Below are 13,809 nucleotides of genomic sequence, written 5' to 3' on the forward strand. Positions count from 1 at the left end.
CAATAGCAACAATGAGTGTGCACAGGGATAGTAGTGGCAGTAGCAACGGTGAATGCGGACTATGGTGACAACAGCAGTGGGAATGGTAGCATTAGCAGTAGTGGTGGACAACGGTGGTGGTGGTGAACAACAGATGTAGTAGTAGCAGTGGACAACAGAAGCAATGAATTGCAGCACTAGAAGCTGAAGCTTTACTGTTGTTGCCCCCATTAGCCTTGGTACGAGAGCCCAAATTCTTTTTGGGACCATTTTCTTCCTTCCAGCTTTGCTGGTAAAACTCAGTCTTGTACTTCCTTTCAGATTTATTTGGTAAATTTGTATGTACATCATACATAACATAGAATTTGGTTGAGACAAATATTTGTGTACTGTACATTGATCTGATGATGACTTGTATATTCATTTTAATGCTATGAATGTTTAAAAAACTAACCTAATTATGAAAAATCAGGAAAATAGTAATTAACCCTTTTTTTTAGTATTTCCAAAAAAACAAAATATGTCAACAAAAAACTAAATAATAGTTATTCTAGTTGGATTAAATCTCTCTAATCCAATTAACCAACAATTAGAATAAATTTCTTAAATGTTACTAACAAATAATTACAATAACCAATACATTTTATTATTAGTAATATCAATTAAAATGTACAAGACAAGTAGAAGTTAATATCCTTACAGCCTTCCTTAATGAGTAAGTATCTCGATTTTCTTATCTAGCAAAGTCTTCATTGGTATCTCCAATCATTTTTTAAATCTTGTAGAGAGAACTCCATCAAGCTATCTCTATAAAAGTATAGTTGGAAAATTAAATTGTTGAGTTACACTTCCACACTTTCAATTACTAGATATCCCAAATTTAATTACTCAACATCATCCATAAATTGTTGCATAACCTAACTAGCAAACTACAATCCATATACAAATTTCTACAACTAATGAAAGATCTTTCCCTGGATTCACAATTTCCAAACTAATTAAACAACCATCCATAATAAGCCTTACTTCCACTTAATATCTTAAAAATACAATTGTTCCAAACCACCCTCAATTCCCTATTGAACTAGGGGTCAATATTGGCTGATTATAATTCCCTGTTGAACTAGGGATCAATATTCGCCGATTATATAGAAAATAGGGAACTAGGGGTCAATATTGGCCTATTATATAGAAAAAACAGTTTAGAATGTACCAAAAACAGTTACTGTAAAGAGGATGGACATCGCCAGCACTTGCATTGGAAGCCACCATGAAAATCATCAAACTTGGCAGGTCTCGATCTGTCATCGTTGATGCTTTCAAATGTATTATCAGAAGAAACGGGATTCTCCATCGATGCTTTCAAATCTATGAGCCGAAGAAACGTGATTCTCCAAACATTGCGAGCAAGAACTCATGCGACTCTGTTCCTTGAATATATGCACCAACATATGACACACGAATCAGTTCTTTTCTTCTTCAGTTTTTAATTCGGAAGACCTCCTAATAATCCACTCTGGTGCAAAAATATATTCCCAAGCCAATGGTTTGTGGTCTTCACAAATCCAGCCTATAGTATGTCTGAACAGAAGTTACTGGTGGTCAAAAATATTTAATTCTCTTCTAAACTATTTGAGGTGTGTTAACTTGGAATTGAAAACCCATGCATTCTCGCCGAAGGAAAGAACGAAAAGGAAAACACACACACAGTATCCAAGTTTGCTGTTGGTGACTTAGTCTGGACTCTTCCGGTATATCTCTCACAAACAATTTGCACAAAAAAGTATCTACTTCTCACACATTTATGGTGATTTAATGTATTTACTTTATGGTAATTTAATTATACATATTTAATTATTCGTATTTATATAATAATAAAAAAACAACATTTCTCAATTGTTTCGGAGTTATAGCTGGAGTTAACTTTAATATCAATTTAGAAAGAAACAATTACACAAATATATTTTGTTTTATATAAATATTAATAATTCCATATAGATAATGTTTTATAAAAACATTAATAATTCCATATATAATTATTATATATATTGTTGTAAAATATAAATATTATATTAATTATATAATTAATTAATTAAAAAATATCTCAACCAAACATTAACTAAAAATTATTTTATTTTAACCAGATTAGATCTCTCCAATCCAAATAACTACCAATTCAATAACTCATATAACAATTATAATAACCAATACAATTTATAATAAAGAATATCATTCAAAATACACCGCACAAAAAAACAAATAAAAATTAATGTCTCCCACACTTAAAACTACCCACAGTATAAGACTTCCATTTGTCTAGTGGAAAGAATGCTGCAAGAACTAATTCAATCATCATTTTAAAGTGCGCTTTTTGGTTTATCTATCTCAAATGTCTGGCTGTAATAGATTTCTGATTTGTTGGCAACCAAGTGTTGTCTGTGATTGTCCTCTGATTTGTTGGTGCCCTTTGATTTGCTGGTGTTACATGAATATATTATTTTGCTGTCTGACCTACTGAAATTCAATGGCTGCCTCTCATTGTTTAGCATAGCATCTGAGGTTCACATTCCACAAATAATTGCCTGTCGGGAGGATACAGTTTCGGACTATTAATTTGGACTTTGCATGGAATGTGTAAATAATTCCTCTTCCGATATCAAGATGAGATTCAAAGCTGGGATTTCGAGTTTTGCTCACACCCATTCTAATTTGGCATTGTTACCCCCGGCTTCCTCTTCTAACAGTCTCTGATTCTCTATTCATCTATTAACATCCTAATATCTGGTGAACAATTATTCTTATATGTCTTGATCCGAGCTTTTACTAATTGAATGAATCGTGCACTTAGCAATAGTTTTCATTACCATTTGGATTCCACAAAATGTTCATAACGCACTGTTCGTATCTGGGTGTAATTTTAAGCTTATGATGGGTATTGACATTTCCTTGCATCCTCACCATATCATTAAAAACTATACAACTTAAATTAGGAAATCTACGTATGCTTCATTATCATAAGTGTACTTTTACTATGCAAGCATCTATGCATGTAACTCACAAACCATAACCAAATCATACAGCTATTGATACAACCCAGAAATCCTCACTCGTAAAAAGCTATTGACTCAACCCGGAAACCATCACCTGTAAACAGCTATTGAATCAATCCAAAAACATTGAACCGTCGACTGTATTTAGAATTAATAAAATTTCCCATTATTATCAGAATCGCACAGATTTCCCATTATTATCAGAATCGCACGATAATTTTATCTGTCCAACCATCCAATAGAAGGCTTGAACACTTAAATCCAAGGCCACTAAAAACTAAGAAACATTAAATGTAGTATTCAACTACACAGCCATCCTTAACTCGATTGCAGATCCTTCGGATTCTCAACTTTTTGGGGAATTTGCAGTTGACTTAAGCTCACCCCAACTATACTGGTTTAAATAGTTTATAATGAAGTATTATATAAATCGATCAATCAATTTAATATAAGATGCATCATTACTATATATATATATAAATATATAATTTTTAATATTAATATGCTTTTTTCGTTACTAAAAAATCCATAAGAAAAAGAAAGAAAGAAATCATAATAAGAAATCATCATAATAAGAGGATTTGAATTATGATGATTATTGAAAAAATATAGGAAAAAGAAAAATTTTAATATGAGTATTTTAGTTGTTGTTCAAGATCTTATGGAAAAAAACTTTTTGGATATGTTTTGAAGGTTGGTGTACAAAGACTGATGAATTTGGAGAGAGTTTTTGAGATGGTTATGATAATTTTAAAAAAAAGTGTTAGATGATATATTATTATTGCTTATAACGGTTGTTATATTAATGATATTGTTGTTGAGATAGAGTGAAATTCATCTAAGTAGAAAAAAGTAGACCACATTTCTTTTTGTGGGGTTATAATATTATCTAGTTAATCATTTATATGTTCATTTTCTTATTTGTGCAATGACATGATCTTTTTCTTAGTGGTACAATTAGTTATGGTTTAAAAGCTTTGGGTTGTGTGAGAATTTTTCTTCTTTATTGGATGGAGTGAATGTTTTTTTTTCTCCGTAAAGCTAATTCTATTAAAAAAACCAAAAATATTTACAATGAGGCCCTGCCTCAACAGTTGTTACTGAAATTCATCATAAAGGTCTAAACTGCCCCAGATTCGAGGAAACCAGTTTGACATGGTGAGAGACCAAACATATAACCTGAAACCATCACCAAAGGGAAAACCGTACATAAGACCAGTATTCATGATTAAGGCAAAAACCAGAGGAGGATTCAACACAGCACCACCTGAAGCTACAACAAAATGACAAAACCGCTTATCGTTCATATAGACAGCAAAAACAATACCAGACCCGTCAACAAAAAACTTCTGAGTTGTCGCTTAGGTCGCCTCCTATGCCACGCGGCGTCAATTGTGGTCAACCTGGTCCCGTGGCTCCTCGATGATGGGGCAGGCATACTGGTCCCAATCTTCTTCCTCCTTCTCCACATCGCCCTTCTCCACACCACCTAGAGGCTCCCTTCCATGCTGGGTACCGCTTGAACTGCCAACAAACTCCATCTTGATTGAAGCTCCTAATGCTCTGCCACCTTCATGCTAAATGTCGCTAGCTTGAACACCTTCCCCATGCAAACGGCCATGACTAATGCCCCTGCAACCACGACCCTCTCCTTGAATTCTCTCCTCCTGTGAAGGCGCTTCCGAATTTCTTGCCTGAGCACTGTTCTGCTCATTGTCCTCGGAGAAAACTATGGTTACATTCGCAGTAATGATGGGCCTGTTCAGGCTACTCTGGAACTTGAACTGGGTCGAGTGAGGGACAGAGCTAGAAAGCAAAGGAGAAATAGCAGTGTGGACCCTGATGTCACTGTGCGCGGCCATGGAGGCTTGCTCGTGACCCCGACCACTGCGCGTATGGGGGTAGTATCTAGGCGAAGACCTGGGAGGAGGTGAGATCTCATGAGAATGAGAGGAAGAGTCCAAAACGGGGCTCGGTGTAGCTGTAGGGCGAGTGTTGCCACTGCAGGTGCCTCCACTGCGACTCCTCATGCGGTGCCGGACCATATCAGCAAGATTTTCATGCAAAGCAGTAGGACACGAGGTAGGGGAGGAGAATAGGTTGTGGATAGAGGGTTCCTATGCCGAATTTATAGGACAATGCCTAGAGTGGGAATAATGGTGCCCATCTCCGAGGTCAATGCAACAAAGGAGCCAACATCGGCTACCAGTGACAGTTCTGCAACAAGAATTCTCAGCCTGAGGCGGACAGATGCAAAGAGAGGGAGGATAAACAGAGGGTTCGAGAGGCTCCATACTGTTTCCAACAACTTCCAGGTCTCGGCCAGATGAGCCATTTAATGCAGCTCACAGGCTTACCTACATTCATCTTAGGTAGTCGCTAAACAGTGCATTGCCTACCATCTAGCAGGTCCTATCGCTAGCAGTCATTAATGTTCTTGGAGATCACCCGCATCCAGGTTGGATGGAGTGAATGTTAATTGAATGGTGTGTTTGAAATATACCAAGTATAGATCCATCTTAAATTCGGATCTATAAAGTGCCAAGAGGGATCAAATCTCTCAAGGTGCAAACCTCTTTTTTTAGTGCAAAACTTAAGGAAAGGTTTGCACCTTGAGAGATTTGATCCCTTTGGGAGCTTAAGATCAAGAGTTAAGATGGAATCAACCTAAGTGCAACAAGAGATAGGAAGGAGAATCACAAAAACTCCTTGCTACTTGGAATTTATAGCAAGAAAGAATTTTCAAGAAAATGTATCTTGGAGAGAAAGAGAAGGGAAAGAACACATGCATTAGTGAGAAAACTAAGCCAACATGTATTTCTTATAATATGTTAAAGAACATAACCAAATTTATAAAGGAAGAACCAGGAGAGATGGTAAAATATAGTGTTATATATTTTTGGGTCCATACATAGTACCTGACACTATGTTTTATGCTAGGAAATATCTTCCAGGAATTCAACATAACTCTATTTATCTTAGAGAATTTAGATTTCATGGAAGATATAGGACATAACTTTTTGAAGTTTGTTCTTCTATGCTTTAAAATAGCCTCAAAGATTGTAACCAATTGCATATTGAAAAGGAAGGAATGGATATTCATATTCTTAAAACATAGAGAAGGTTTGCTAGCTACCATAAGCACCTAACTAGTAGGTTATGTAGAGAAGAATGTAAGAAAACTGCCTCTACATATCTCCATAGTAGGATCAAGCTTGAAGAAAAGAAGCATAAACAATTTTTATGTTCCCACATGTCTATGGACAATAAAGGAACCAACTTAGAGTTTTAAGTAGTTTTGTAGAGACGAAAAAATAAGCCTTGTAGCAACAGGAATAAAGAGATAGTTTATAGATAAATTTCCATATAGTATCTGGGAATAGGTGGCATGTTTTGGTTCAAGGGATACATTTTTAAATTGATTAATCCATAGAAAATAGGAAGGAATAGCCTTAAGTAGTTTTGTAGAGATGAAAAATAGCCCTTGTAGCCACTGGGAATGAAGAGGCACTTTATAAATAGATTTCAATATAGTATCCTGGAATAGATGGAATGTTTGGGTTCAAGGGATACATTTTTAAATTGATTGATCCATAGAAAATAGGAAGGAATGAAATTATTCATGGGCATTATGTTTTATTATGTAAGCTATTAGAAGATAAGACGGTGTTTAAAAAAAAAATGTGTATAAAGAAAAAACATCTTATGAGTAACAAATGGAAGTTAAATGGAAATGATTTGAAAGGAAAAATAAAATAAGGGTTGAAGTAACATGAAAGAAAACAAAGCAAGAGCCATAAAACATTATAGAGCAATTTGTAGAAGTATTTGCAAAATTTTTATTTCAAAAATTCTTGAAAATGTATTATAAATATATAGATCATCTATTTAAATCCCTTTTCATTAAACAAAGAAAATATTTTAACTCTTAAAAAGACCTCCAACCTTATAATCTAAATCTAAAACCAAAAACAAATATATTATAGAGTTGTATAATCTAAATCTAAAACTAATATTACATTATTACAAATTGTGTTTTTTTAATGTAAATATCATGAAACATTCTTATAATAGTATTTTTGACATCAGTATTCATTCTTCCTAAAGGCAATGGATTTTATTAATTAGAAAACTAGTAAAATGAAATCATATTAGACAGAAAGAAGAGAAATTATAATGGGCTTCCATGTTATATTATGGTACATAATGGAAAATAAATAAAAGTGTATATAACAAAAGCATTTCATATAATGTAGAATAAAAATGAATAAGACTAATTTAAGAGTCATTACAAAAACTAATAAAAAAAATAATAATAATAAATTTCATAACATTTAAAATAAAAATTTTATTTTATTTTCATAAAGTATTAATAAATTACTATAAATACTAATTAACATTGACAACATTATGAAAACATTAAATTATAAAAATTAATTAAAAAACCCTACGACCCAAGATTTTATGTTTCAATATGTTTTCACATACATGAGTTTAACCACTATACCTCTTAATACTGTATTTGGTTTTGAGTCCTGCTTAAAAAATTTATACGAAATTTTAAATATAACACATAAATAAACCTTGACTCTATGTAGTGTTTAGAAAAATTTGTAAACTGTAAAAGGTATGGGATACCCTTCTTTCAAACACATTTATATAACCCTAAATCTATCTCTTTGAAGAATGCTTTGAATGAATCAAATACTCAAACAAATTAATTACTCAAGAATGATTTACCTTTTATATAGTAAGAGGTTATTGATGGGTTCAAATTATAATAGTACGTCTCTTTTCTAATCAATGATAAAGAAGTTAATATTATTGGTTCAATATTTAATGATGGCAACCAGATTTGAAGTTCGAGATTGCCTAAGTTTCTATGAATAGAAGGCGTTGACCTAACTTCTATTGTTTTCTGAATAATAATAGTAGTGTTAAAAGATATGAACAATGAAATACTATTTAATTTTAAATATAATTTTTTTTAATATTAAAATGATAAATATAACATAAAATTATTTTTTAAGAAATTTTGAAAATAATTGAAAATAAATACAAAGGGAAAAATATATTGTAATAAGTTTATATATAAACCATGTTAATAATGATATGAACTTTAAACATTAATTATTTTAAAAAGTGAATAATAGAAATATTTATTTTTAAAATATAATATTATAATAAATAAATTTATTAAAACCTTTAAATTTAATTATAAATTTAATTTTAGTTATAAATTTAAAATTGTATATTTTAGATAGTAATTTAATTGGCAATTAAAGTAATATAAATTTTGAGAAAATTAAAAAGTAATATAAATTTTGAGAAAATTAAAAAATCCAATATCCAAGTTTCAAATATATATTTTTGCCACTCTGTTTACTAAAACACAAATCATAAACATTAGAGATTTATAAAATTATTTACCATTATAACCTAACTGCATGTCAAATAGGCTCAATTTCTCTAAAATATAAAAAGAAAACTAAAACTTTATAAAAATACTTATTACTAAAATTTTGATAAAAACTTAAATTAAATTATCAAAAGCTTAAATTAAATTATAATTCACATTACTTAAATTAAAATTATAATTCACAGTATTATAACATATAAATTTATCTACCCGGATGCGGGTGTAATAACTGCGTGTTAATCGCAATGCATGCGACAGAGGCAACTGTCCACCCACTTGGACGGATCCGACGGTTTACGGTAAGTGATATCAAGGCTCTGGTCATTGCATTTATGGTTCATTCGGCTCGAGATCTGCAGGCAAGGGATTTAATCATGGCGGGCTTTAATCACGGCTCATTCGATACGAGTTTTTCAGGCATTGGTAATCTGGTTTTCCTCTGTCTGTTATGCCTTCAGCACCCCTGCGCAGCTCAGGGTGTATGGAAGCCCCTCTGGCTTCTTAACCGGTCTCACTTTGCCTGTGTCTGGTATATTGATTTGGTCTTCTCCGCCTGTGTCTGGTTTATTGATTTGGTCTTCTCCGCCTGTGTCTGGTTTATTGATTTGGTCTTCTCCGCCTGTGTCTGGTTTACTGATTTGGTCTTCTCAGCCAGTGTCTGGTCCACTCATTGGGTTCATTCTGCCTGTGCCTGGTTTCTTAACCTGGTCTACTCCATCTGTGGCGAGTCTAGCAATTGGGTTTATCACGCAGGTGTCTGGTCCTTTAACTGGGTCCATTCAGCTTGTGTCTGGTCACCTTACTCCCAGCTTCAGTCTCCCTGTTCACCCAAGCTGCATGCGCACCTTGTTATGGCTCGTCGACGCAGCGTCCCCCGGCGTGGAAGTAATTCAGGCTCTCGTGGAGGTTCTCAGGGTCGTGGTGGCTCTGTCCCTCAACGCATCACTCCTTTAGCCTCTGCCTCTCCATCCTCTCCGCCCTCTGATCATTCTCGGCCCTTTCTGAATAGCTCCTTTCAAACTACCCGGTTCAAGTTCAGAAGTAGGCTCAATAAGCCTCTAATTTCAGCCACTATTACTGTTATCTTCTCGGAGGAGGAAGATGAGCTTACAAGCTCAGATGAAACCTCCAGGGCTCAGTCTCCGTCTCAGAATTCAAGTGACTTTCAGGGTGACATGGCAGGAGTTGTCCTCAATGATACTTCCGTGCAGCACGAGGAGGGCCTTCAGGAAGACCCTCAACCCTAGCCAGCTTCACCACAAGAGCAAATTCTTGCTTGTGAACTAGCGCGCCTCTTTGGAAGCGTTCTGAATCTTGTTCTTCCTCCAGAAGGCAGTATGATGGAAGCTGAAGACAATGTAATGGTAACCTGGATTGGCTCCCCCAACCAGGCAAACGTGGATGCGACAGGCTCTCCTCTGCAGGTTTAAAGACTTCTGGCTCTAGTGTCATGACAGCAATCCCTCTTCTGATTTCTGGTACTCGTGTGAAGTTCCCATGGTTCATTATGTGCATGTCTTCGGCTTCTTTTGATATCAGCATGAAATACTACAGTCTTCAGGTCAATAGTCTGGTTTTGAATCTTTTTGTAATAGCAGTTTTAAAGGATAGCATTTTTGTAAGTGATCAGCTACCTCTGAAGCTTCGATCACCTATAGAACAGTTTAGTTTTTGGTCTCTCAAGCTCACTACAATTCTCGCTTCTACAACTCTCATTTTTGTAAAAGGAATGCAGCTTGCTACCTGCAATAGTCTTTTTGGCGAAGGGCAGGCTACGGCCCCCTCAGAGGTTTAATCCTCTCTGTAAATATTTTTTCTTTTTATCTTTTTAATAGAATAGTCTTTATCCAGAAAAAAAAAAACATATAAATTTATCTGGTTTATTTACTTATTCTTATTGGTGGGCGGAGGATTACGAAATCAAATTTAAATGGAAGTAATGTTAACTTGGCATTTTATAAATATAAAAAACCAAATTTTTTAATATGGTTTTTAGAAATTAAATTAAAATATAATTAACATTATTATAACATACTAATTTATTTTAATTATTTAATTAATTATAATTAGATAGAAAGTTAAGAAATCAAATTTAGTTTCATTACCATAATATAAATGGAAAATTAAATTATTTAATATAATTACATTTTATTGGTTTTTTAAAAATGATATCTAATGAGAAATTTAACTTCCCTCCTTTCTATTAAAATTCGGAAATATTCTGTGATCCTCTCCCGTATTAAATTTCAGAAATATTCTACGACCATTTCTAGAATTTCCATAAAGTTTGCCAAAAATTATATTAATCTATTGATGTAGTGAAGTCAATGGAGTGCAAGTTGCTGACGAAATACTTTAACATATACTGAAAACTTTTGAACCTAAATGAGTATTTCAACAAAAGTCTACCTTGTTATGTGGCAGCGGAGAAACGTAAAGAGAGGGAAGACTCGCCCTCCCGAGTGGCTGTATGTGACTTTCTTCGCAAGGCAGTTGTTCAAAGATAATGTCATATGTAACCGTTTTAAAGGCTTTTATTCACGGTAAATAGTGCATTTGTTTCCATTTCTCAACCGATAGTAGTTGCTTAGTTCATTTAACATAATCATGCGCATCTTCGTTTCTCCAAAAATGTCCTGAAGGTTTTTAATGTACCAATCTTGTTCAAAAAGCTTCTGCTCCAGAATGCTAATTTCTCTGATCCTACGTTGTCTTCTTCTAACATGGTAAATAAACATACTCTATCTATTTAAATTCAAACATGAATGCGTTTCTCCGTAAAATTCCTTTCTATCTATCAGCTATTCGAGTGACCAAATTTATTCTATTTATTTAGAACCTTCAACAACTCAATCACTGGATATGCATTTCTAACCAATATGCGATTCAGTTCATTAACCAAATATTTCTGACAACCTTGAACGAGTTGATTCCTCGATATGCATTTCTGACAAAACTGTGATTCGCCATATCAACCAAGCACTTGCGACAGATAGGTATTTAGATTAAGCTAGATGCATAATATAAGCTTGACCGGCCTTTGAAAACATTCATTAATGCCTTACAAAACACTGTGGACGAGCTTCAGTGGTCCTTAAATCCTCATTCTTGGTTTGGTGAGTGCTTATCAAACGCCAAAGTTTCTGGTAAAGGGTGTGCATGTTAAAAGTATTCAGATCAAGCACCTGCATCGTTAAAAAAACATATAAACATATGTGCTTATTGCTTGCAGAGGAGAAATTTGCTTTTAATCATGGATGAAAGAGATGTCCATGTAGAATGTGTGAACCTAATAAAAAAGAAGGCATCCTAATAAAAATCAAAGAGTTTCTCTTAACCTTGTTTTCAAGCAAACGAAAGGTCCACATAAAAACTATGAATTTGAATTTTTAGCAGCGTAAATGTTTTCCTGTGGTTTTTCGTGAGAGTTAAGATTATCTTATTCGTTGAAGAAGAATGTTATGTTACCCAGTGACAATGAGTATAAGAAACTACCTTGGCATGTATGGTATGATAAACTCTGTTGTTAATGGCAGATGAAGCAGCACTCACAACTTCAAGCCCATCTTCTTCCAAAGCCAAAAGAATATCAGAGTACACGATATCACGTTCCAGAATATTCGTCCAGATCTGGACACCCGAACCCACGGAGTTTATTTTCACTGCAGGGTCTTCCCGATCCGATCCTACGAACGACACAGTTTTATTGCAAAATTTTTCCAACGAAACTTTTGCATTTTGGTCAGATTTAACCTTCATTTTCTCTCTTTGGGCTGAAAGTTCTTTGACTTGTTGCTGTAGATGGCAAACGTAATTCACAGTTTCCAGTACTTGTTCTGCCGCGGTTCGTTTTCCCTGCACATTAGAACATTCAACCTTCATTGGATAAAACTATACAGAATATTGTTCGTGTCTCAAAACCCTAGATATTGAGCAGAAGAAAACATACCCGGAGATCATGTTCCGGGAGTAATGATCTAAGCTGTGAAAAAAGCACTTTCATTTCTTTACGACGTTGCCTTTCAATCATTTTGTGATTTCTTTTGTCTTCCGTGACGGAGCCTGCTAATCTATTCCGACACAGACTATCAGTTGGAGAACTTGAATTGCAGAATGTTTGCATTAGGGGATTGGAAAAGCCGGCTAGGGTTTCTAGGGTTTCCGAGTCGTGGGTACCAAATAAATTAGATCTGTGGGCAAAATGATCAATATTATAACTCGATGGAAATGGATCTTGCGCTGGTATACATGGATTGGGATCACTCGATACGCTTCCGACATCAAACTTGTTCGCAACATCGCTATAAGAGAAACATGATGAAGGAATGCTCATCTTTGACTTTAACTAAAACTTAATTAACCTAATTTCAAAATTAAGAACTTCTCCAGAAATTTACAGACAACCGTGTGAGTCCGCGATCAACTGCAACCTGCTTTAATACTCTATCAGTTCCGGCTTTCAGTAAAGTACAAAATCCCGAATCGATTCGTGATAAACAACCGAACATCACATAAAGAAATAAGGAAAATACGGATCTCTTCTCAAACAGGAAAATGCCCTCCAAACAAAACAAGAGCGTGTCTCAGATCATGTGTGAACATCATAATTTAACTATATGAAAATACGGCTCACAACTCAATCTGATGCGACAACTATGAATATTATAAGCTACATGTTAAATTGTTAATTTGAACAGCGCGGCGGTGGTTTTTGAAAACCAGGCCGGTCTCCCCGCACCGCCATTCTCCAAGACTGTACGAGCAGGAGGAGGCTTCGAACACCTTCACTCTCCGCCACGCGTCCCATGTACGAACGCCCCAAAACCACTTTCCCCATACGGTAAAAGTCGTTTGTTTTGCTGGAGGTTGGCGTGCGAACCACGTTGGATTGGCTCAGCGATTTGATCGCGTAATCTCAGCCGTTGACTTTCCAAAGTTTCCTTCCGCCCACGTCAAATCAATTTTTACGTGGAGTGAAAGTTTATCCGTTGACCGCCGTGGGAGGAATTAAATAGAGTTTAATGTGTTCCGTAGTTTTTAGGTGGAGGCTTTAAGTTTGGTAATGGGCATACGTCCCATATATCTTTTATATATGTTTTATATAGATTTAAGTGAGGCTTTAATATTGTTACGGGCATGTATTTAAAATAGTTATGGGCATACGTTTTTTTATATTTTTATAACACGTTGTCATATGTTGAATATAGCCCGTGTGCTGTAGTTTGGTGTGAAGTTTTTTTTATGGTGTGAGTGGAGTGGCAACGCACGAGCGTGTGTGATTTTTTTTTGTATATGCACAGCAGTGCTGTAGTGTTTGTCTGCAAATGAAAAACACAGGAATGTTTTGAAACTGTTTTATGT

General features: G+C 34.8%; 1 protein-coding gene across 4 annotated transcripts in view; it reads right to left on the reverse strand.

Moving 5' to 3' along the window:
• Positions 1-821: 821 nt before the first annotated feature.
• LOC149229883 (transcription factor bHLH118-like) overlaps positions 822-13,809 on the reverse strand; it is a 32,867-nt gene continuing 19,879 nt past the window's right edge. The window contains exons 1-3 of one of the 4 annotated variants that reach the window (XM_089375939.1): positions 12,398-13,238; positions 11,944-12,303; positions 824-1,403 (exon numbers count right to left, since the gene is read on the reverse strand). In XM_089375939.1, coding sequence (XP_089232065.1) covers positions 1,311-1,403; positions 11,944-12,303; positions 12,398-12,781 — 837 coding nt within the window. In that variant the 5' untranslated portion in view covers positions 12,782-13,238 and the 3' untranslated portion in view covers positions 824-1,310. Of the gene's footprint in view, positions 1,410-10,821; positions 11,634-11,943; positions 12,304-12,397; positions 13,239-13,809 lie in introns of those variants that run through there. The other 3 variants (XM_089375938.1, XM_089375937.1, XR_016247332.1) reach the window with 3 other exon arrangements.

The sequence above is a fragment of the Pinus tabuliformis genome, chromosome J (genome assembly GCF_031772625.1).
Source record: "Pinus tabuliformis cultivar Carrire ecotype Pingquan chromosome J, CPIR1, whole genome shotgun sequence".
Lineage (NCBI taxonomy): Eukaryota > Viridiplantae > Streptophyta > Pinopsida > Pinales > Pinaceae > Pinus > Pinus tabuliformis.